Source organism: Kogia breviceps, chromosome 6, assembly GCF_026419965.1.
Source record: "Kogia breviceps isolate mKogBre1 chromosome 6, mKogBre1 haplotype 1, whole genome shotgun sequence".
NCBI classification, from domain to species: domain Eukaryota; kingdom Metazoa; phylum Chordata; class Mammalia; order Artiodactyla; family Physeteridae; genus Kogia; species Kogia breviceps.
The window spans coordinates 59809258-59835704 of record NC_081315.1 but is presented as its reverse complement, the minus strand read 5'-3'; the positions used below and the strand labels follow the sequence as shown (position 1 = coordinate 59835704).

At 39.4% G+C, this 26447-nt stretch overlaps 1 protein-coding gene across 3 annotated transcripts in view; it reads right to left on the bottom strand.

The window, feature by feature from the left end:
- Positions 1-20794, bottom strand: part of BMP2K (BMP2 inducible kinase) — a 136246-nt gene extending 115452 nt beyond the window's left edge. The window contains exons 1-2 of one of the 3 annotated variants that reach the window (XM_067035899.1): positions 19728-19812; positions 1550-1638 (exon numbers count right to left, since the gene is read on the bottom strand). Coding sequence is in view for 2 of the 3 variants with exons in the window: in XM_059065920.2 (XP_058921903.1) it covers positions 19728-19899 (172 nt within the window). In the remaining variant the exon portion in view is untranslated. Of the gene's footprint in view, positions 1-1549; positions 1639-19727 lie in introns of all 3 variants that reach the window. The other 2 variants (XM_059065920.2, XM_059065921.2) reach the window with 2 other exon arrangements.
- Positions 20795-26447: the final 5653 nt, after the last annotated feature.

Genomic DNA, 26447 nt, shown 5'->3' with positions numbered 1-26447 from the left:
GATATATATATATACATATATATATAAACAATATTTCTAAAAATTTTTCCCATAAACTGTAAATTACTTAATGCACTGTCCCCTTTGACCTTAAAGGACTTTCGTAATAAAGATGAGAGAGACTTTGAAACAGTTTAGGCAAGTTTCTCACATGCACCCAACAGGTACTATGTCCCGTTTTTCTTTGTTTTTCAACCAAAATCTTACAAGATTTCTAGTAATTCTCACATATATGACTTCAATAAAATGGAGAGACAGGCTACGTTCCTGGAAAGGAATACTCAACACTGTCAATATGCTCAATCCTAAATTAATATGCAATTTTTGTGTAATGCCAATCAAAATGCTAACACTGATGAATTATACAGAGTGCTTATGAAAGCTGAAGTTTTCTGGACAGTTCTCTAAACCTAGGATTAAATCTCTGGGATTTAAGTCCAGGAATCTGTTCAATAAGCACCCCAAGTAAAGTTTAAGAACTCTTACATTAGTCCTGCTATCTACTAATGATCAATCTGAAGGCCATTAACAAAGCAGACGTTCATCATGAACTGCTTTGAACACTTTGGAGGGTATTTTTTCTCTCCCTCCTAGGAGACTGACTAAAGGAGAATGTGACCTGTGGAAATAACAGCACTAGCATCACCTAAAAGCTTGCTGGTAATGCAGAACCTCAGGCCCCATCCCAGATGTGCTGAGTCAATAGCTGTATTTTAATAAATCCCCAAGTGATTCACATACTTATTAGAGTTTGAGAAGCAGTATATTAGAGAATGACTCCCCAAAATTACTTTTAAAAAATTAACACATTTAAAACGAACCAGCTATTCTAGTAAAGAGGAATATTCCTCTCGAACATCCCTGCTCTGTCACCAGTCCCTAGGACACCTCATCACAACTCTCATTCCTAAGACTGTAATGAAGTCACTATCTTTGACTTTTCTTTCTGTTATTTCTAGTCACATCTTTTCCCCTCCCTTATCCTTATTTTCTCTCCTACAGCAGAAAAGTCAGATTTTAGAATTAATGTTTTTTTGTTTTGTTTTGTAGAACTGAAAAAGACTACATATAAACTTAGTTTTCTACCACTCTTACTGTTTTCTCCCTTTCTTACATCTCAAAACTCCTCCATTCACAAATCCGAAGCCTGGGTATTAAGTCTCAATCCTCTCTCACTGATTTCACAACTTCCTGCTCACCAGAATATCAGGCTTCAAAAGCATCAAATTTTAGCCAATTCTTATATATTGTGGTTAAATTTGTCTTTTCTTTCCAAATTCGGCATTATGCTAACCTCTCCTTGGGACTCCTTGGCCTTACAACTCTTAAGTACAAAAAACCTACACATTCAACTTTTCCCAGTTTCCCTCAACAACATCTTAATACATCTCAATACAACAATTAGGTATTTAATTGTAGTTAAATTCTACAATTCTACAACCCATCATCTGCTTTCTACAACCATCATCTGCTTTCTTAGCCTACCTTCAATTCTCTCTTCACCCAATTACCATATTCATGCATCTCACCCAAATTGCAATCAACTAACCATGAGACGGGGGTTCTTCCTATGTTCTTTTTTTCAACAAATTTTAGTATGTGGCTGGGCTAGCGTCTGGAAAACATGATTTTACAAGTCTACAGAGAGAGAAAGACAAAAATAAGTTATTATGAGATATTGTGATGAATGCTATGGGCAATATAACTAATGTACAAAGAGTTGTAATGAAATAATTATGTTTAGAATACCCTCAATCCAGCATTCTCTTTTCACTGAAGCAGGCTCTGAAATTTCACTGTTTCAGGAAGACTTTCTTGATGAGAACAACATAAGCCAAGAATCTATTACATAACAGCATCATGGACCTAACTCAAACTAAACATGCAACCACTTAATTCACATATCCTCCAATTCAGCGGCTTGTTTATATAATCCCGCTATGATTAGGGATTAATGGTTTGCAAGCATCCCATAACTTCATCTTTGGAATGTACTGTCACTTTAACACATGCTTAATATCTTATTTTCAACCTCTATGAATGATCAAGTTAAGAAATTCACTCATTTGATCAGATTCCAAGCATCAAATGTATGAAATCCTTGACTTAGCAGTGGACTGTGTTCTGACAGCTCCTAAGACTACTCTTTGGGTTTCAAAATATTTTTCCCACAGCAACAATCCTACATGTGATAATTAAGTTCTCAGGTCAACCTGCAGTGTAGTACTAATAGTTCTATATAATACCTAGTGTCTAGCTAAAAAAAAAAAAAAAAATTTCTGTGGGACCATTCATTCAAGGTTCCAACTTGAGCAGCCAAGACTACATCTCACCAAAACCGAAGGACCACAGGTTTCACCCAGCCATTCAAAATGTGAGAAAGGGATTCCCCCAGATCCAAGCCACGAGCAGTGCCCAAGTAACAACTACAAGCAGTAACTCAGGCAAGTTGTCTACACATTCTACAACACATTCCTAACTTTCCTTTGGTCACATGTCCATTTGAGAATATGATGAGAATCATAAGCCCTCTCCTAAGAAAAACGCACATGGACGTCTGTGAACCCCAGGTGAAGAACCCCGACTGCAAAGTGTAGGGTCCACACATTGAACTGTACATCATTACAGACCAGTACTGTCCAACGTATGTCCAATATAGCGAGAGCCACATATGTAATTTTAAATTTTCTAGTAGCTACATTCATTAAAAAGGTATAAACCAGTGAATTTTAGTAATACATTTTATTTAACCAAAAATACCCAAAACAGGATTATTTCAACATAAAATTAATGAGATCTTTTACATACTTTTTTTTTTTTTTTCACATTCAGGCTCTGAAATCCCATGTGTATTTTACATTTATGGTACATTTTAATTCAGACTAGCCATATTTCAAGTAGCAGTCACATGTGGCTCGTGGCTACTGTATTACACAGTTTTGCTAGACCATAGAGCGTATACCCAACAATTCTCAAGCCCTCTGGGCTCAGTATCCCTTTGCAGTCTTAAAAATTATGGAAGACCCCAGAGAGCTTTCGTTTATGTGGGTTATACCAATCTGCATTTACCAGATAAGAAATGTGGGTTATACCAATCTGCATTTACCAGGTTAGAAATTAAAACAGAATTTTTAATGTTTATTAATTCATTTAAAATAATAATAAAAATATTACACATCAATATACATGACATTTTGTTAAAAATAGCTGTATTTTTCGAAACAAAAATTTAGAAAGGAGAATGGCAATGCTTTACATTTTGGCAAAGCTCTTTAATATTTGCCTTGATAGAAGACTGCTGGATTCTCATACCTGCTTCTGCAGTAGATCTTCTGTGATGTGGGTTTGGCTGAATGAAGCATATGAAGAAAATCTAGCCTCACACATACATGAAGAGGGAAAGATAAAAGACTATCTTAATAGTCTTTTACAATAACTATGGACATTTTTCTCTGCTACTGTAGCAAAACATAACAGTTAGTGGTTTCTTAAAGGTCATTGCAACATGGTATCTAAAACCACATCACTGAATTTTTTGCACTGTTACATTAGAAGCCAATGGTCGATCTTGTATTTGTAACATCATGTATGTGGAAAATAACAGTTCACCAAATTTCTCATTACCCTTTTTTAAAAATCATATTTGTTAATATTATCACCTATCTCCTCAGAAAAGCCTTTAAGTGACGGGAAGCTGTCAAGTTCACAATGGCAGATATAAGTTTTCCAAAATTCTAATTTTCTTTTGAAAGCTCAAACCCTATCATTAAAAACAGTTGTTTTCCTTGCAGTGACAGGCTCACTTAACTGAGAAAATGTCTGCCAAATACCCAAATCTAAATAAATAACCATAGTTTGTCAGTCATTCTTGCAAATAAACAGTCTTCCATGAAAAAAGCAGCAGGTTCAGGACACAACTCAATCACCTAAGTGCTTTTCCTTAATTACACCACTATACTTCATTATACAGCAAGTGCTTTATGTATACTTCCCATTTCTTCACATATTAAAAAGATGCATACTTACGAATGACCAGTAATAACCACATGAAAAGATGTTCAACATCACTTATCTTTAGGAAAATGCAAATCAAAACTTCAATGAAACACCACTTCACATCCATTTGGATGGCCATTATAAAATTTAAAAAAGAAAATGGCAAGTGTTGGTGAGGATGAGGAGAAATCAGAACCCTTGTACACTGCTAGTGGGAATTTTAAATGGTGTAGCCACAATGAAAACAGTATGACAGTTCCTCAAAAAATTAAACATAGAACTTTTCACATACTAATCCAGCAATTCTGCTTCTGGGTATATACCAAAAAGAAATGAAAGCAAGGACTTGAGCAGATATGTGTACACTTATATTCATAGCAGCATTATTCACAATAGCCAGAAACAACTGAAATGTGTCCACCGAAGGATGACTAAACAAAATGCGATATATACATACAATGGAATATTACTCAGACTTAAAAAAGAAATTCTGATACATGCTACAACATGGATGAATCTTGAATACATTATGCTAAATGAAATAAGCCAATCACAAATGGACAAATATTGTAAGATTCCAATTATACGAGGTACTTAGACTAGTCGAATTCAGAGGGACAGAAAGTAGAATAGTGGTTACCAGGGGCTGGGGAAAAGGAGGAATGAGGAGTTAGTGATTAATGGATACAGAGTTTCAATTTGGGAAGATGAAGAAGTCCTGGAGATGGATAGTGGTGATGGTGGCATAAAAATGTGAATGTACTTAATGCCACTGAACTGTAAACTTAAAAATGGTTAAAATGGTAAATTTTATGTTATGTGTATTTTACCACAAGCAGGGGAAAAAAAAAAAAGACGTGGACTCAAGAGCCAAGATTGAGAAAACACTTTTTACTGCTTCATCAAGGACATTAAGGAAAACTGTCTTTAAAACAACAACAAAAAATGAGTGCATGTGACGGTGAAGAATACAATGACTACTAATACATTTTGGTGCCAACTGTGTAGATTTGTCTTAAAGCAGCTTTAACCACCACCACTGTTTCTGAACCATCAGTGCAAATGCCAGTACAGTGTAAAAGGCAATTACGTCTTAGAGGTATCATGAAAATAATTTTGACCTGATAGACCCCCTCAAAGGGTCTTGGGGATCCCTCCCCCTGGGGCCCACAAACCACACTTTGAGAACAATTACTGAAGCTTATTTTTTCAGAAAAGCCAATGACAGAAAGAAAGAGATATGAAAAGACCACAAAAAAAGCTTTATTTTCATTTTTGTTTGTCTTTCAAGATGAGAAAAACAAACAGGTTGATATGCAGATATAGTAAGTAATAAGGAACAAGTAGAACACAGAAGAAAAATCAGGTAACTAATGGAGAAAAAAAGAGGAGGGAAAAGATAATCAGGGTGTGTAGCCTCTAAAGTTGGAAGTAAAGGAGAGACAGATATTAGAGGTAGATGGAGGGTGGGAGGGGTTATACTTTGGCTTATAAAAAAACTCTAAGTCCTGGGGATATAATGTGACTACAGTTAATAATACTATATGTATATTTGAAAGTTGCCAAGAGAGTAGATCTTGAAAGGTCTCATTAGAAGAAAAAAATTCTGTAACTATGTGTAGTGATATTAACTAGACTTATTGTGGTGATCATTTCACAGTATATATAAATATAGACTTATTATGTTGTATATCTGAAACTAATATAATCTTATATGTCAATTATATCTTAATTTTTTAAAAAAACTCTCTACTTAGAAAAATACAGACATTAAATAAATGCTTCTTGATAATGATGGTGATAGTTCCATAGTTTAATAAAAAATATTAAGAAATTTTCTTTTGACATTTTTAAATCATAGATCAAGGACCATTCCATTCTAACTTGCATGTGTATAAAAATATGCCACATATATCACAGAAGTAATATCGTATCATTTTTAAGAAAATTTTTATGATGTCACATGAATTTATTTCCTGCAAAAACTCAGAAGTGTAGTACTCCAGGCTTAAGTCAGATGCATATGTGCTATGATCTAAAACAAAACTTGAAAGAACCTGTGTCTTTTTATTTTGAATAAATGTAGCACAAACTGGTTAAATGAAATACAAAAGGGGATTTGATATTACAGCACATCATACGCTAAGCTTTAAAGTTCCCGTAACCTTGCACTAGGAACAGAAGGAAGTAGGGGATAAGAAATCAGCTATTTCTCTTCTTTTCACTTTCCTACCTACCAAGAGTTCCCATATACTGCTATGCTAGATTCAAATGAAGAAATTAAAGTAATGTGATTTTCTGTTACTTACTTCACAGTTCACAAACACATTATTTCACTTAGGACTGAATCTTTCTAGACTGAGACAACCAACTAATTTGGGGGAAGTTGCAATTTTAAACCTTTTCATATTAATCCTGACATCTTAAACAACTGCAACACATAGTCTGATGGCCTCAGCAAGGAGCAAAGTGGGAAAACTTTAACTCAAAAATGTTTGGGAATACCTCCTTCTACCTCAGACTCCTCAGGTACCCATTAATACTCCAGCTGCTTCCAGAATATTAAAAGTCCCCTGGTCCCTTAAGCCTGCTTGAAGTCCCACTCCACTCAAAGGCCAATGCTTGAATGTGTGCAAGAGCCAATTAAGGAGAGCACATGGTAGAAAAAGTGCTAAATTAAAGTCCTGAGACCTAAATTCTGCCCTCCACAACCAGCACCAACAGTGTAACTTTGGTTCATCCCTTACTCTATTTTTTCATAGTTAAATAAGGGCACTGAAATTGGATAATTGCTACAATTATGAGAGATTTAATGGCGCAGCAGCATTTTAAAAGAAAGACAGTCCAGCAACACCAACTCCAGTTAATAGACTACTGGGGATTCTCTCTGAAGGAAGCTGAGAAGGTCTTTGCCTTAACTCAGATTCTTGTACACCACCCACCATCCCTATCCCTTTATTTAGTCCTCCAAAAAGCAAAACTCAATAGAATTGACCTTAGAATACACATAATGGCCCACCATAACCTTTTAAAATACACATAGCCATTATTAAGAAAGACAGCCACTATTCTAAAGTGAGAACAAATTTGAACCTTAACTCTGTAAATAGGAGTTTCTCATGCTAGAAATTTATAGGACAACAAAATGGTTACATCCAACTTTGAACATGATGGATTCATATAGCACCTTGCAAACACACTTCTAACATTCCTTACAGACAGGATACTATGGGCAAAATGCCATACACAAACACATGTTTGTTCAATCCATGTATTTGCAACATATCTTAAATTCCCACTTCAGTGAGCTGAAAAACAAACCTGTAACAGCTAGTTCACTGGATTTTAAAAATATATAACTATCAATTTGGAGCAAGATCCTTAGAATTGTAAAAATAATATTTTGCTAAAAGATGAAAAATTAACAAAGATTTAACAATCTAGTTAACTCTTCACTAGGATTTGAACTAGGCCAGTTGGTAAACAAACAAACAAAAACCTCTTTAAGTCTATATTACTGAAGTACAACACTAGTTAACTATCTTACAAACTTCTGTCATTGATCACAAAAGAGACTATTAAAAGCCTAAGCACAGCAGGGACTTCCCTGGTGGCACAGGTGGCTTCCCTGGTTAAGGATCTGGCTGCCAATGCAGGGGACAAGGGATCGAGCCCAGGTCCGGGAAGATCCCACATGCCACGGAGCAAATAAGCCCAGGTGCCACAACTACCGGGCCTCTGCTCTAGAGCCTGCGAGCCACAACTACTGAGCCCGCATGCCACAACTACTGAAGCCTCCATGCCTAGAGCTCACACTCCGCAACAAGAGGCCACCCAATGAGAAGCCCGCGCACCACAATGCAGAGTAGCCCCCGCTCGCTGCAACCAAAGCCCGTGCACAGAAATGAAGACCCAGCGCAGCCATAAATTAAATAATTTTTTTTTAAAAGCCTAAGCACAGCTAAGCACATACTCATCCTGCTTCTGGAAAAATAACTCAAAACATACGTCCTACTGATCATGACTCAGTGGCATCATTTTTTTTTTTTGTACACAAAGGATAGGCCATTAACATTCAGTAGGAGAGACTCTGTTATGCAGGCCAGAGAATGAAGAAGTAGATGATGACCAGTGATGCATAATCCCACTCCCTAGAAAAATAGTCCTGATAACATACATTAAGCAAAATATTTTACTATATTATGTGTAAGTCATTTTAGTACTAATACCTTTTTTTTTTTTTTTTTGTGGTACACGGGCCTCTCAGTGTTGTGGCCTCTCCCGTTGCAGAGCACACGCTCCAGACGCGCAGGCTCAGCGGCCATGGCTCACGGGCCCAGCCGCTCCGCGGCATGTGGGATCTTCCCGGACCGGGGCACGAACCCGTGTCCCCTGCATCGGCAGGCGGACTCTCAACCACTGCGCCACCAGGGAAGCCCAGTACTAATATCTTAATGATTCAGAATTAATATTAAAATTTAGACTAACCACTGACCATCTCATTCAAAAGATAATACTTAAGTACGTAAAACCTCCAGCCAGCCTGAACAATGGCCCAGCCACAAAAAATTTAGGAAAATAAGTAAATACAGCAATTAGGCAAGTGAAGGAGTGTGCTGGAAACCTCTCTTCCAGGAAACCAAAGAAAAAATAGAAGAATGTTGAGGGTGATAATGATTAGTTACTAAGAAAACTGCATAAAGACTTGGTTTGCTACCCTCTGATCTGTTACACTAAAGCCTTACAAATTTCCTAATCTAAAAAAAATTCAATGTTTCTCTACCTAGAAAATGATCACCTCTGATATCACAGACTAGTCAGAGGGGTTTCCCAAACTAATGATCATATGTTCCTTCACACAGAGCATTAAGGAGATGAGACCCCCTTCTTGCTAATCTCATTCTCTTAGATTCTGGCTGTCACATTAAACCTTGGTACTTATCAGCCACTCAAGAGAAAGCCATAGCCACTTGATCATTTCCAACATTATTACTTTCTTAAGATTAGCTCCTCAGAGCACATACTTTAGGCCTCTTCAGCTTGCTCTCTCTGTCCCATAGTAGTAGCTTTCTTAAAGATGCCACAGGTCAAGGGAACTTAGGCTAGAATATTTCTGAGAGTCATACTTAATAAAAAGATCAATGTAGGGGCTTCCCTGGTGGCACAGTGGTTGAGAATCCGCCTGCCGATGCAGGAGACACGGGTTCGTGCCCTGGTCCGGGAAGATCCCACATGCCGCGAAGCAACTAAGCCCGTGAGCCATGGCCGCTGGGCCTGTGCGTCCGGAGCCTGTGCTCCGCAACGGGAGAGGCCACAACAGTGAGAGGCCCGCATACCGCAAAAAAAAAAAAAAAAAAAAAAAAAAAAAAAAAAAAAAAAAAAAAAAAAATCAATGTAGTACGCACAAAACAAAGATGTACTGTTCCTGTAATCATAACAAAAATAAAACAGGCTAAAAATCCAAAAATAAATCTGGTTGTATTTTTTTCATCCATCTAGATAACACTGTACCTACATTATCATCAAATATATCTATTTATTTTAATTTCCATAAAGGGACACAACTTGAAAAACAGGGCCAATCAGCTCCTAAATATCAACTGAACAGCAGGATATGTCAAATCTGGTTGCTATCCAATTGTTTTACAGTAAATTTTTACTGGCCTTCTGACTGCTGTTCAGTTCAAAGACTCAATCTCTTACAAATGTACTGAATACCTATCATGAATACAGCACTGCAAGAGATATAAGATGAACATAAGCCAAACCTTAAAGGAGCTTTTAATCTTGCAGTAGAGGAAACTTTTTATTAGACATTTTCTTGAAATAGAACAAAGCTGTGTAAAATAAGTGCAATATGAGCAAGAGTTGCTACACAGGGCATCAAAGGAAGGCATAACTACACTCATTGGTTTCAAACAGGGTTTCATGGAAAAATAAAGATTGCAAATAACTAACTGTATTTTAAATGTATTCTGCAAGATCCAATTTCAACAGAATTGGGGAGGCAGGTGTCTGCATTCTAAGCAAATGTAACAACACAAGCTGAAAAACAGGAATGAGAAAGCATCAGAGAAGTGCAGAAGATATCAAGTACATATGCAATAGTGATATACACCTAGGATTGGAGTGAGAGATTAAGGCTGGAGAGGGGCTTGGGGGTCACATTACAGAGGACCTTGAATCCCAGAGTAATGAGTCTGCACTTCACTTGGTTCGGCAAATAAGAGGGTGACATAAGCAGAAGTCCACTTCAGAGAGAATAAATTTGAAGGAATACAAGTGTTGATTTGGTGAGTAAAGAGCCTAAATGGGGAGGGATAGTCCACATAAGAACATACTTCTTTAAGAAGTATTAGGGACCCAAACTAGAGCTGATAGCACAGGAAACAAAAAGTAACATTCCTCACACATATCATGGTTAAATTTTCTATCCGTAAACTCACTCAGATAAAGTATAACCATACCCTTCCTCATATATTCTTTACAAATAAAAACTTGAAAAACAAAGTTTCTTTACTTCCAGATACCCTCTAAAATACATATATTATAAATGAGTCACTTGGAGAACACAATTACTAAAATGACAAAAGCAGCAACTAAGGCCGTACATCCTTTGAAATTAAATAGTACTCTGAAATGCCACACAATTTTATTTGAGCACCCATCCCCTAACTTAAGGCTACCACATAAGGCAACTTCTTAGAAAAGACTTTTTCCCAATGATTAAGAAATAATTTTATACCGTGGAATAAAAAATAAATTGCTACCCTATATTGAAGTTTGCCAAAAAACTCAAATGCATGATAATCAAACACAATCCTTTCATTACAGTCTCAATCCTAAAACTGTTCATCATTATCCCTCCTTTCTCATGCTCCTCTCTTATCAGCAAGAGAAATAAAATTCAGTTATATAGACAGAATCAGAGAATGCTAAAATGGAAAAAGATGTTACAGGTTCATCTTTACCCACTTCATTTTTTTTCCCTGAGGAAACTGAGGTCAAAATGTCACAATGTGTAGACAATGCTTTTTGAACAGGGATGTTCTTTACTTTCTATTTATAATGTCAAAAACTGGAAATAAGTTCAACAAAAAATTGCACTGGAATGGTAGACTATGGTATATTGATGATTCTGAAAAATTCTGATTTTGAAGAACTTTAATTATATGTAAATGTTCACAATATTAAAAAAAAAAAAGATCCCACATGCAGCAGAGCAACTAAGCCCGTGCACCACAACTACTGAGCCCACGCACCCTCAACTACTGAAGCCCGCACACCTACAGCTCGGCAACAAGAGAAGCCAGAAGCCACCACAATGAGAAGCCTGTGCACCACAACGAAGAGTAGCCCCTGCTCACCGCAACTAGAGAAAGCCCACGCACAGCAACAAAGACCCAATGCAGCAAAAAAAACATTAAAAAATAAATAATAAAAAAAAACTTTTTAAATTAAAAAATAAAGTATATGCAAAAAAGTTTTAAAAAAATGTCACAATTTGCATTAGTGGCATTAACTGGGATTAGCAGCTGGCCTGACTCCAAGTTTTGCCTTTTTTTTTTAATAGTTGCCTCGAAGAAGGCATCATTTCAAAATTTAATATAATGTTAAAATAGGAAAACTAGTAGCGACAATTGTTTCACATTTTAAAATAATATCCATTGCAAAGTGCCTCTCCAAAGGTTACATCCCAAACTATGCCCTTAATGTTACTGGAATTCTAAGACAAACCCAAAATTCCAAAAACAAAGTCCCTCTGTGGAAAGGCCTGACAACCACTTTCCTACAGAGAGCTCTGAAACTTAGCAGAAATCTGCTGAGCTCATTTGTAAAGATGATACACACAGACAGAGAATCTCCAAATTAACTAAGTGCCCAACTATTTAAAACAGCTCAGTCATTAACCACTCAGTGTCCCAACTGAGTCCCCTAAAAATAGTGGCTTGTGGGTACATAAATGGTTCACCAGATGGATGCAGGATAAAAAATCAGGGAATGAGCAGTCTCAAGCCTTTGCTGATGAAACCTTATATAGCACTGAAATTGCCACTCAGACTCTTAATGTCAGAATTCCAGATCAAGGTTTTAATCATTTTATTTTGATAGCCCCCAAACGTGTTCTAATAAATGTATATGTTCTACTTTAAGCTTTGATCAAAAAAAAAAAAAGAGAGAGAGAAGGGGTGAAAGAGAACCACAGATAATACACAAGATTAGTAAAGAACATTAAAGAAGATCAGGAATCAATGTAAGAACAGACATCAATTCTACCTTCTAGTATGTTCCTTAGTACTAACATCAATTTTCTATTTATCCCTCCTGCAGACTCCAAAATGGAAAGATACTAACAAGTATTAATTTATTTCCATTATTTTTAAAATAACCAAAGACAACCTTTCCAATTTGCTCAGCATTAACCACACAAAGTTGACTACAGCTAAAAGCAAAGAAATTTGACATACCAGTGCAATTTAGCCCCTTTATTGGAGATAAATGTATAGTTTCCACTACATACTTTTGAAGTGTTGAAAATTGGGAATTGTTTTAGTGTCAGTATCTTGTCCTTGAATAAAACTGCCACCTCTAGAGAAAACATATCAGCAAACAATCAAATCTACATCTTAGGCGCTATCCCTACAATAATATAAATAACCCAAAAGAGAAGCATCTGTTAATAAGATTCTATGTAATATCCTTTGCTGTGAATTACTTTAATATTATTGTGAAAGCATATGCTGCTATCAAGGTCAAAATTCTATACAGCTGATTGAAACATAAAAATTATATGTGACTGAATGCCATATAATAATTATCTAATCAAAATGATTCCGATTTTTTACAAACATAAATGTGAAACTTAATTCAGGATAAATACCTAATCTGAAAGCAAGTTACTACAATGCCAGAATCAGATTTCACTGAAAGCTTTTAACTAAATCTGAACCTAAAACTAACCCATATTGATTGAGAGATTCAGCATGCACTGTTAGGTACTGTCACAAATTATCTTGTCAATATCACACATTACCTATTGATCTTCATAATAGGTGTTACCTACACGTTACAGAAAAGGAAACAATGTTTCCTGATAGTTTAATTCAACAACAACAAAAAATTCCTGGACAGGAAGTAAGGATACAGAGATAAATAAATAAGACCCTGTCCTCAAAAAGCTCTCCATCCAAAAAAGGCTGTCAAAATCAACTGTAGAATATAAACCAATTTCACAATTGCACATAAAAATACTTTTCTTCTTTTAACTCACCACCTTTGCTAACTAAAGAAAAATATAATGTCAATAGAAGAAGATGACTTAAGGGGGCATCCACATTATTCTTTCTTTGCTGTTTCAAGAAAGCTAATTTAAACAACACTTTGCCTTAAACAAACTTTGTCTTGAAACTTTGTCTTCACTAAAGTAGAAAATTCAGGGTCCCCAGACGTAAGCAGAAGACCTTTGAGGGGACAAGAACTAAAGAGCCCTCCACTGGTGCTTGTTAATTTGCAAATTAGGCCTTAAATTCTATTAAAGAATTCTGATTTTTTTTTTAAAAAGTCAAAAATCATTTCCTTTGAAAAGTATTTGAATGTCCATGATACAGTGAGGCGATTTTTATGACACGAAAAGCAATTAATACAGAGTCCTTTCAGCCTCAAGAATTTTACTATCTGCTAGGGGCCTTGAGACAGGAACAATAATTAACCGCCCTAGTGTCTCCAAGTGCTTACATAATTGTATCTCAAGACAAAAGATTAAATGTGATAAGGGGAAAGAAAAGCAAACAGCTACAAATGTCCACAGGAAGAAGGGAGTGATCATAGCCAGCACTTAGGAAGCTACGATTAGACAGTCACAAGCAGAGTGAAAGGCAAACAGAAGATTCAATCACAGAGCAAGGAGGAGAGGAGCAAGCACACTGTGGCTGGAGCAAAAAGCATTACTAAGAAATAACCACAGCTAAGATTCAGAAGGTAGGTGAATGACTGAGCATGGACAATCATGAATGCCTGGCAAAAAAAATGTGACCAAGTAAGATGACTTCTCAGCACCTCAATCGTTCCCTCCCTCCCCTTCACTCCTGAGTTTCAAGGCATCGGATTCTCCAGGTATTCCTCTGCCTCTCTAGCAGCTCCTTTTTAGTCTTTTCAGTCTTTGCCTACTCTAAATCACCGGTTCACAAGGCACTGTTCCTGGAGCAGCAGTATCTGCATTGATGAGCAAGTTGGTAGAAATGCAAATTACGGGCTCTGCCCAGACATACAAAATCAAACTTTGGAGGTCAGGCTCTGCAATCTGTGTTTTGCCAAGCCCCAGCAAGCCCTCCAAATAAATGATTCTGGCAAACTCTAATGTCTGAGACCAATGTTCCACAGGTGTCCTTCATGAGAGCCTTCCCCTTCTCATTCTACACCCTCTCCCTACACCAATCCTCTCCCGGGCTTAAAATAACAGCCAAATGCTCACCAATCAGAAATACGTGTCTCTAAGTCCAAACACCTTTGCTGAGTACTGGACAATATATTCAACTTCTCACTTGACATGTATTTCCCCTCTCAGATATCTCAACTAAACATGTCTGGAATTATTGGATAATCTCCCACCCCCACCCCCACCCCCAAACCTGTTCCTTCTCTACTCTTTCCCATCTCAATAAATAGCACCTCCTTCATCCAAGAAGTACATAAGTCATTCTTCACACTTCCTACAACACCCAACTCCATCCAATCCACAACCAGGTCTTCCCATTCAAGCATTAGTAACATTAGGCTCCATCCCCACTGCCATGACCTTAACTAATCATCTGATTTGTATACCTCTTAAACAGTCTCTATAGAGCAAACACCATGATCTTATGAAAATACAAATCAGAGCATGTCACGGACCTAATTTAAATCCTTCAGTAGCTTCCCATTGCATTTTCAGACAAAATCTAAAATCCCCAACATGGCATACAAAGACCTGGATCCTGGTCCTTTCCAAAACCACCTTGGGTCCTTCTTCCATGTGATTCATTCATGATAGTCCATAGCTCTGGACATATTTCACTTCCTGAAACTCTTCCCCACATAGGAATTTCTCTCTTCATGACATACTCCATAACACGTCATCTTCATACCTCTGCCTTTACTTAACTCTCCTCATACTTCAGATTTCCGCTAAAATGTCAAAAAAAAAAGCCTTCCTTCATCCTCCAATACTAATTGAATCAGTTATTCTCTCATAAAACCCTATGCTTTCTTCTCACAACAATTATCAAAATTGTTAACTACATTAACCTGATTAATTCTGTTTAACCTTTATCTTCTACACTAGACTGTAAGTTCCATAATGCCAGAGAAATACCTGTTTTGTTCTCTGCTGTATAAATAGCACCTAGTACAGAGCCTGGTATTTTAAATTAAAAAAAAAAAAAAAGGCATTTAATAGTTAGGGAATAGTAACAGTTGCTGATATCTTTACTAAATCCTCCCCTCTGCTTTGTTATCTCTCAAGAACTTTTACTTACATGTTAGTGGGTAGCCACAGATAATTTCTGCAAATAAGATACCATGCTTAAAGATTCTTACTGATTTATCCTGCAAGATCCCATGTACCTTACTACCGTCCTGTAAAATTAACAATAAGAATTGACACCTAGCCTAAATTCACCCTACTCTAAGCAGTTAACTCTGAGAGCTACTAAGCTACTTTTGCAGAACTCTGTAGTAAATTCCTGGCCTCCAATTACTGACAGTGCCAACAACCCCCATGCCCATGTCAGAAAGTCCTATGCATCCAATCATATTCAAAATACCACTCCTATCCAGTCCCATAACCTCATGATTAGACTATGTCAACAAATTTTGAATGGTGTCCTGCTCTCTACGATCCCCATAAGTCCACTTTTCACCAAAGACACTTAGGGGAAAAAGTCTCCTACTTGACAACCCATTCTTCCCATTATCAATCAATATTAAATTCTTCTGACTAGCACTGAAGGTATACAGAGGCATATGATCCAAAAGCAGTCCTACGTTTTAGTAAAAACTTGGACGGTTACATTGAATTATATGTGCTTGACAATTTGACACTGTTTCAAGCTAAAATTCACATGTAGCTCTGCCTCATTTCTATAGCCCGAAGTTGAAATTCCACTCCTGAAACTAAATTGTTTTCGAGGAAAACCATAAAAATGGCCCACTGTGACATCAGTCCTCTCAACTTTGAGCAAGAACTAAAAAGGTGCAAGTTGTCAGCATTTTCAAACATCTATATACTAAACTAGAAAGAGATTATAATACAAAGTGTATAATATTTCAGAAAGGAAACTACACCAATAGTTTAGTTATAACATACAACATACGTATACCCCTGAGAATGTGGGTTTTTAAAATATATATATAATATATAAAACATGTATGTGCATGTAAATATATACACACATACACATACCTATACATATACAGTTGATCCTCATTATTTGGAGAGTTCATATTTGTAAACTTGCTTACTTGCTAAAATTTATTTGTACCCCCGAAATCAATAAAATATCCCAAAATCAATATAATGGCACTTTCATAGTTATTTGCAGACATGAGCATAGTGGTGAAAATTTTGAGTAAGCCAGCTGGAATCAACGAGGTATTGCTCTGCCTTGTTTCAGCTCTCACTGCTATAAACAAGGGCCCTTTTCAAGGTCTATGTAGTCTCATGTTTTTCTCATTTTTGTGTTTTTTATTGGTGATTTTGTTGTTTAAAATAGCCCCCAAGCATACTGCCAAAGGGTTGTCCATCTAGCGTTTCTTAGTGCAAGAAGGCTATGATGTCCCTTACAGAGAAAAGCTGTGTATTCACTAAGCTTCATTTAGGCATGAGTTACAGTACTGTTGCCCATTAGTTCAATGTTAACGAGTCAACAATATATATTAAACAAGGTGTCTTTAAACAGAAACACACATAAAACAAGGTTATACAGTGACTGGTTAACAAAAATGCTGTAAACACAGGCTTGCGGCACCCTGACACTATTTCCCCTAGGAACAATGATTCAATATTTGCTAAATCACTGGTCACAGCGACTTTATAGAACGTGACTACTGTGAATAATGAGAATCAAGTATATACTTGAAGAGGGGGGTGGCAGCACTCACAACAGGTTTATTGAAGACTCAAAAGACACTGCAGAGGGTCATTCTAAGAAAGTTGCCTATATTTGCAGTAGCATGGCAAAAACACCTCAGGACACAGCATCTACAGGGTCTTGCCTTTATTTAAACAACACTGACACAAAGCAAAAATGTAAAATCAACTAAGTTTGTTTTTTGATCTGTCTTTGCTTCTACCCTTTTCCCACTCAACAGTACACCTCTCCCTAATTCAGGTACTCTAAACTCTACAGTAACACCTTTTCACAAGCACTTGCCCTAATCTTACAATTGGGCAAATGTATCTGTAAATTACTGAATAATCATTCTTGAACGTAAACCACATTTGTGCTTAAACATCTTATCTAAATTATAGCATTACTTATTTGGAAAGAGGAGATGATATTAAGCATATGAAATAACAGTATTTTGTCAGGATCAAAAAGTAAACCGAGAGCTTCCTTGGTGACACAGCGGTTGAGAGTCCGTCTGCCCATGCAGGGGACGCGGGTTCGTGCCCCGGTCCGGGAGGATCCCACATGCCGCGGAGCGGCTGGGCCTGTGAGCCATGGCCGCTGGGCCTGCCGTCAGGAGCCTGTGCTCCGCGACGGGAGAGGCCGCAACAGTGAGAGGCCCGCGTACCGCAAAAAAAAAAAAGTAAACCAAATATAGATAATTTCGGTTGTGTGCGTGCTGAAAATAGAAGAAATACACAAGGAACAAAGGCTAGGCCTCAGCCTTCCCTCTGGGGAAGGCCAAAAGCCTAGTTCCAGGAGCTGGGGTGCTGGGTTGGGGAAGTGCCATCTTCCAAAAGAGTATGTTCAACGCTTGCTTCCTCCTAGCACTTGATTACGGATTTTTCCAAGAGAAATGACAAATTTACGGCAAAAGTAAGTGGAACACTCTAACAGTGACATTAGTGACAGAAACATTTTTTAAATGTGTGTGTGTGTGCGTGTGTGTGCTTGAGCACTCCCCTTTTGAAATTCATTTGTATTTGCATTTTCCAAAATTACTTCTTTTTTATTGAAAATGGTTTGCTCAGGGTAATGACAGGACATGCGTAGAGCGGCGGTAGAAGCTACCAAAGTCTAACTTGATGAAATGTCAATGATTTCTAATTAAGTAAAAGACCCATCTGGGATTTAGTGAAATGAAGTGAGTAATATTATTCAAGCCACCCTTTAGTTACTACAACAATTCAAAAACGTAAGTACATGTGAGTTAACAACCATGTCTTCTTAAAACCTATAGCTTAATCTACAGCTCAAACACTTGAAGTTAACGTATAATAAAGAACCAGGAACTTTTACAGCATGGTAAATCTGTCTATCAACACCAATTACCATACATACATTCATTATTTGACAAGCTAAAGATCCTCCTCCCACCTAAGGTTCAGCTAGGCTCATTATTAGGGGCAATGGCTTGCAAAACAATGACATCCATCCTGAATAATTCAAGATTTCTTTCTCTTTAGAATATTGTATAGACAAAAATCTTCAGGTTTTTCTTTTGTACTAATTTGCTACTGTTTATGGCATTTCAAAAAACACAAGTGGAATCTCAGTCTACTGTCTCCAAACCACATCAACAACTGACCCTCAGAGAACCAAAACTACTGTCTTTGATTTCTTCTCTCTTAATCTTGAAACTTAGAAGGGCAAATTATCAACAAGTTATTTCTTGAGAAATTTTTAAGTATTTTTATAATATTCTGCAGTTAAAAACTCAAAAGTCAGTGAAGCATGCAATAAAACAAGAGTATTTCTTACAAGCCAATTATACAAGAAATACAAAACTAAAAGTGTAGGATTTTTTTTTAATGGAGCAAACTTTCTTGTAAGCAGACTCTCAACTGTTGGCATAGTCTGATAAAGATAATGAAGGATCGAACACAAAACTTCTCAAGTGAAAGTTAACCTGCTTTCATACCGTCTTTTAAAGTCTTATCAAAGAAGACACACCGAAAGGGTATGACTAGCACCCTGCCTGATAGAAAAGATTCTAAAAAACAAAGATAAGTGGACTTCAAGTTTACCTGCTTCCCCAAAGCAACCTACTAACTGAATTTGGGGCAAAGTATCACCTCCATCACGCGCACGCACAGAAATAAATTGTTTTTCAACTGATGACTGAGCAGGAGCAAACCCAGGCTGAACACCCAGGGCTGCAGAGTTCTGTGCCCTGCGTCGCGAGTGGTGAGGCCAACGCTTTGACACCCCCCTGAGCCACAGCGGGGACAGAAGAGCCCCAATCCTGCTCGATCTGACACTCTAATGAGTCACTGGTCCAATCATGACACCGGAGCACTCGCTAAGACGTTTCCTATTTATTTCTTTGCGTCAAGAAGCACTGAAAATGACAAACTCGTACTGAAAGAACCGTGCACGGGTCAGAGCTGCCGGCGGCGAGAAAAGCCGACTTAAGAGCGAGAGCCCGAGCTGCGCTAAAAGCCCCCGCTGGCCCGGCAGATGAGGCAGAAGGGGTTAGAGTGAGCCGGGACGGCGAGGAGACAAGCGGGAGAGGACCTGGAGAAGCTACCGCCACACCCCAGCCCTCCCTCACCTGCCGGCCCGAGCCTCCCCGGGCGCCCGTACCTTCGGCCAGTGACTCCTCCAGGGTGACCTGGTAGCGGCCGACCGCGAACACCCGGACCCCCACGGACGAGCTACCAGAGCCGGCCCCGGCCCCGCCGGCCCCGCCACCCGCCGCTCCACCGCCGCCGCCGCCGCCGCCCTCCGACTTGGGCATTCGAGAGAACTTCTTCATGGTCCCGCCGGCGCGCTGGAGGGCGCGGGGCGTGCGCAAGGGCGAGCGAGAGGGTGAGTGCCCGGTCCGGCACGCGGCCGGGCGTCCGCGAGGGGTCGCCGCCCCTCGCTCGTCCGAGCGTCCGAGCGCGCTACGGCCTGCCGAGCCTCACATTCCGCGCGCGCCGAGCGCACTGCCCCGGCCCGGCCGCCCGCTCCGCGGCTCCGCTGCAGCTGCCCGCAGAGGGCGGTGAGGAGGGCGGGGACAGGGCGGGGCGCGAGGGGGCGGGTCCGAGCGCGAGGGCGACGCGGCCGCCTCCGCCAGTGCCCCGGGCTCCCTCGCCGCCGCACCAGGCGTCCGGACCGCGAGCCCCGGAGGAGGGCGCAATGGAGGGAGATGGCGAACGGGGCGGGGCGGCTGGCCCCTTCGCGGAGTGGGCTGGTCCGCTCAGGCCGCACACCCTCCGGACAGCATTCCGCGGCACCGCTGCCGCCCCAGCCGAACCCGCGCCACCCGCCACTCGAGGCCGTTGGCGGCGCGGCGCCCCTGCCGACCGCTCACTGAGGCCAGGCGCCCCGCGCAGGCGCGCGGCCTGCGCCGCCGGAAGTGACGGTTCCGGCTCTTGTCACGTGGAGAGGGGACGGGGGTAGGCGATGGGGGGGTGGGGGGACGAGAGCGAGGTCTGAATCCCGGGTCTGGGGTCCTGGCCGGGAGGGTTCAGGCCTGGCTCCTAGGGTCCTGGCTTCGAGCAGGGAGGTGGCCCAGGGACCAGTTTTCGCGCTGGCTGTGCACGGTGTCTGTCATCTCGGCCAGGAGTTGGTATGTCACTCTGGGGGCTTAAAAATGCCAACAACTTTACCCCCGCTAACGGACTTGTCTATGCATTTCTAAGCTGGTTTTCCAGAGCTTCTCCCCTGAGAATCTTCTTCCGCCCGCCCACCCCGAGTGTGGGAGGTGGAGCAGCGCTGAACTGGAGCGGATTCCAGGAACCCAACTTTTAAAGCCGTGGTGTCGCACTCTAACAGACGCTTGTGCTAGGGAGCGGGTTGCGGTTTATAAATGATTTAGGAGTACTTTCAGAATCTCGTGTGTGCTGTGCAATAGCGCTGTGAAGTATTCAGAGCAGGTATTAAGTCCGTTTAGAGACTTTTCATCACCTTTGGCCAAGAGAGCTTAACGGACTCGCCCAAGGTCACATGCTGGCTTGTGATAGAACTGTGACTACAAGGGCCATCCTTTGATACTTAGTTTCATACTTTGGGCCATCCGGAAAAAGTAGGTTAGGGTCAGATCGCTGGAAAAGGGCGTATTTAGGACTGTTTGGATGCAAAACCATCCATTGGTTCCCCCTTCCTCCTTTAACAAAGAGATTTGCCCATTTAAAAAAAAAAAAAAAAAAAAAAAAGACCCGTTTGCATCCATTTCATAAACTGCAGGAATCTCAACGCCTGCGGGGTGAGGCAGGCAAAGTGAACGTGGTGTTAAGACGTTTGGGGTGATAGGGAATGGGAAATCATTGAGCGTGTGTAAAGAAAGCAGCCGATGCTCAAATCCAGCGTTCTTCCCCCCCGCATATGAATACAGGCCCACTGTGGCCAAAGGTTCCATTTCTTAAGAGAAGCCAAAAAACTGGATTTTCTTCTAATATGGCACTTCCCAAATTTTTTTTAATGTAGGCCAAATAAATTGTGCCTGCGGGACTCCAGTCTGAACCTTCTATGAGAGTAGATGATGTGGTTGTATCCCCACCCCTGTTTCTTTATCCAGCTTTTTAATGAGATACAGGCAGAAACGTTAGAGAATGTGCTTAGGCAAAAGACTTTGGGCTTAAAATCTTCCATTTTTTTCTTCCCCTCTGCTATTTCAAGAGAAGCTATTTCTGACAACATTAAGACAGTGCTCTGGATTTGGGCATCTTTGCTGCATAACCCTCTAAGCTAAAATTCTTCGTCCAGATACCTGACCTTTAAAAGTCCAGCTCAATGGAAGTCAGATAGATATGTCAGACCATTGATGTGGTGTGACAATTGGGGATTTCCATTCAGAAATAAGCGGACCATTCTCCTTACTGTGGGGATTCACTGTGGAGTCTCATTCCTACAATATTTGAATTATATTTTTTCAAGCCAAATAACTGAGAAATTTAGTCATTTCATACAATCTAAACTGCAATCAGCCTAACATGCAAAGTTGAGGCCTAATACATATTCATCTGATGACAACACAAGAGTAAATGAAGTCTCCTGTGATCAGTTTGGAAGCCAATTTACCACAATTGCTGTGGTTTAAAAAAAAAAAACTTCTGTGTACCCAAATAACCTGACTTCTGATATGGAAGTTGATAATTAAGGCATAGATCCTCTCTCAAAAATTATGGGTAACACTAAGCAATGTGTTCTTTAATTTTTCATCAAGCACATAATAAAAATTTGAATATTGTTTGATCTACTCAGAATGTTAACTCCACAATATTCTATGACAAACATGTTACTAATAAGAATGCAAAAACATTGTATTACTAATAAGAATGCCAAGCATTTACAAACACTATCAAAAGATGTTGATATTAACTGTCAGATTGTATCCTCCTAGCAACTTTGTGAGTCAAAAGTAAGTGTCCATAAACCGATTTATAAGCAGAAAATGAGATACTAATCAGTGGAAAAACTATATTGAGAATTCTAGTCTTTTAGTTTTGCACTCATTTCACTTTGGTTTCCTGTTGGAAAATAAAATCTCTAGAAGAAAAAGTATGGATAATGTACATTCTGATCATCTTAAACACTGTCATTGAGGTGACTTACAGTAAGAACACAGATATAGAATAGTTTAATAGAGATAAAAAGTTAAAATTACATTTCAGGGTTTTTTTTTCAATATAAACGTCAATCTGTCTAATGTTTACAGCTGTGCTGTGATTAAAATAGTTGGAAACTAGCCACATAATAAAGACTTTTATTTAAAGCAGATTGTTTCAGTTTACAAGGTTTCATGTTACAATATACTGATAAAGTCAGCAGATCATTGTAGCCAACTAAATGATTCTGAGGTCCTCAAACAGGAAGGAATTTGACAATGGTGAGAAGGATTATTGTTATATTTTTGTCTTCAACTGGAAAGCTATAAACCTTCTTGTTACTTTGACCCTCATCATTTTTGCACTAAGGCGGCTCTCAAAGACATGTGAAGTAAGAATGACTGACATGGATCAAAGTATGCTTATCCCAAAAGGCTTATTCCAGTGCCATAATTACCTTTATAAATCATCTCTTCCAATGCCTGATTGATCACTTTTCCTCAGGATTCAATGGTTTCCTGTGATGATGTGTCTTCAATCATTATTAGCCTCATTATGTTTTACTAGAAGGAAAAATTATCCTCCCTGCCTAACAGAATTACATTATACCTAGTTAAATGCCCATATCTTTGCTTTCCAAAAAAGTGAAAGTCCTGAAGTCCATTAAAAGAATATATATATATCTATTTTTAAAGTTTTTTTTTAAGTTTTTTAATATCACTGATATTTAAATCCTCTTAAAACTACTCAACATCATTACTATGCCTGTAAAAAATGTATATACATCAAAGAAAAATCAATCTGATAGTGTAGTTTAAAATACCAAGATGCTCAAAAATACTCTTAATAAGAGAAATGACCCATTTGACTTAAAATACTTTTCTGTGATAGAATTTTTCCTATAACTTGACCATGCTTTTAAAAAAGACTGCAAGAATGGCCATCATTAAAAAATCTACAAACAATAAATGCTGGAGAGGGTGTGGAGAAAAGGGAACCCTCTTGCACTGTTGGTGGGAATGTAAATTAATACAACCACTATGGAGAACAGTATGGAGGTTCCTTAAAAAACGAAAAATAGAACTACCATATGACCTAGCAATCCCACTACTGGGCATATACCCTGAGAAAACCATAATTCAAAATGTTCATGTACCACAATGTTCATTGCAGCACTATTTACAATAGCCAGGACATGGAAGCAACCTAAGTGTCCATCAACAAATGAATGGAGAAAGAAGACGTGGCACATATATACAATGGAATATTACTCAGCCATAAAAAGAAACGAAATTTAGTTATTTGTAGTGAGGTGGATGGACCTAGAGACTGTCATACTGAGTGAAGTAAGTCAGAAAGAGAAAAATACCATATGCTAGCACATATGTATGGAATCTTTTTAAAAAAATGTTTTGATGAACCTAGGGGCAGGACAGGAATAAAGACGCAGACGTAGAAAATGGACTTGAGGACACGAGGGGGAAGGGTAAGCTGGGACAAAGTGAGAGGGTAGCATTGACACATATACACTACCAAATGTAGAATAGATAGCTAGTGGGAAGCAGCTGCATCACACAGGGAGATCAGCTTGGTGCTTTGTGACCACCTAGAGGGGTGGGATAGGGAGGGTGGGAGAGAGACCCAAGAGGGAGGAGATATGGGGATATGTGTATATGTATAGCTGATTCACTTTGTTATAAAGCAGAAACTAACACACCATTGTAAAGCAATTATACTCCAATAAAGATGTTAAAACAAGAAAGAAATAGAAGCATAGAGAAATTAAGAATCCTGCCCAAGATCAATCAGATAATAAAGGTCAAAACCATGGTTAGATCTTTTTTGCCTCCACATTCTTAACCCATGCTCTATATTGCTGTGTTATAATAAACAATGTTTAACTAGTAAACTACTTTTGATTTTAAAAAAAATTAACAAGACTGCAAGAGGTAGGCCACTTCACCACCAAGAGAGGTACTTTGGTCCCTGACCCTGCTGAATTGGTGGAGGGGTGAGAGTCCACCAGGTATACAGCACCTTAGCCTCACACCTCCCAACAGGAATGTCTTCCTACCTCAAGAAGCATTTGTCCTAGAAGGGGATTACAGTCACACCCCTGGATATGTTGCTGCCCTCCCTCTTCTTGTTAGCCTTTGCATCTCCCTGCTGGGGCCGGGCTACTCCCTGCTCCTAGTTACATATGAAACTGAGCGGAGCGTAAAATAAGAACTAATGCTTATTGGGCACTTGCAATGTACCAGCGCTCTTCAAAAATAGCAATGCACCAGTGCTATTAACTCAGTAAATCTTTGTGACCACACTACGAAATAACATTTTAGACCATTACTCTCACTTTGCAGATGAGAATACTGATTCACAGAGAGATAGGTTACATCTCCAAGGTCTGTCTTGTGACTTGTAGCAGGTTTCAAAACCAGGTAGTATGACTTTATAGCTCATGCTCTTAACCCACTACACCATGGAGACTTTCCTTGAAAACACACTATAAACAATACGATTGCTGCAGTTTAAGGTGATAAGGTACGTTCCTATGCTCTCTGGTCACATTACTCACCAAATGTGAGTGTGCTGCTAGGGTTCAGGGAACCCTACTGTGATAAGTGAGATTAATTTCTGATTAACCAGGTATATTTAACAAATAGTTTTTTGCTGGCTATCTGCAATGGGTAAAGCGCTGTGGATGGCGGGGTGGGAGTGTGGTAACTAGGAGATGCAAAGTTGAATTAGACAAGATTTCAGAGTTTATACTCTTGCAGGGTGGAGGAGACATGTACACAACCATATAATAGAGGCAGGGAAGAAAGATTGAAAGTGGAGATAGAGTTGACTGTAAGCTCTGGACAGAAATGATGAACTCTAAGGTTATGCAATGATGGTATGTTGCCTTCAAATCTCCTCCTGACAGTGTGGTTGATGTTATGATCTTCAAAACTTCTGGGAAGGCTTCCCTGGTGGCGCCGTGGTTAAGAATCTGCCTTCCAATGCAGGGGACACGGGTTCGAGCCCTGGTCTGGGAAGATCCCAGATGCCGCGGAGCAACTAAGCCCGTGAGCCACAACTACTGAGCCTGCGCGTCTGGAGCCTGTGCTCCGCAACGGGAGAGGCCGTGACAGTGAGAAGCCCGCGCACCGCGATGAAGAGTGGCCCCCACTCGCCGCAACTAGAGAAAGCCCTCGCACAGAAACGAAGACCCAACACAGCCAAAAATAATAAATAAATAAATAAATTTATTTTTTAAAAAATTCTGGGAACAGAAGAGCAGCTCTTCTGGGTTTGGAAGCGGGTGAACAGTTCCCATGGAAAGATATTGAATCCTGTCCCCATGTGTTGAACTGATGCTGAATCTCTCCACTTACACAACATTCACACATACTCAAGCAAAACTGTATTCAAGTTACTGTAGAGGGACAGAGAGAAAGAAAGTGTTGAAACTAATCAAAATTCACATCTTGTTTTATCCAGACTTCTGCCAACTGTGGTAGAGACTATTTATTGAACCTGTATGATGTGCTAAATGGTGTATGAACCAATATACAATAAGAACCCATACAGTGGATAAAGTCATGGAATTTCAAGCTGGAAGGCAATATAATTACTGGAGAAACTGAAGGAGGAACAGGAACATTGTTTGAGCACCTAGTATGTCTCAGGCATTGTGCTTAACACTATATATTTAATCCTCTAACAAGGGAAGTAGGAATTACTACATCTGACTTACAGCTTTCTCACTCCAGCCACCCTGAACCATTTT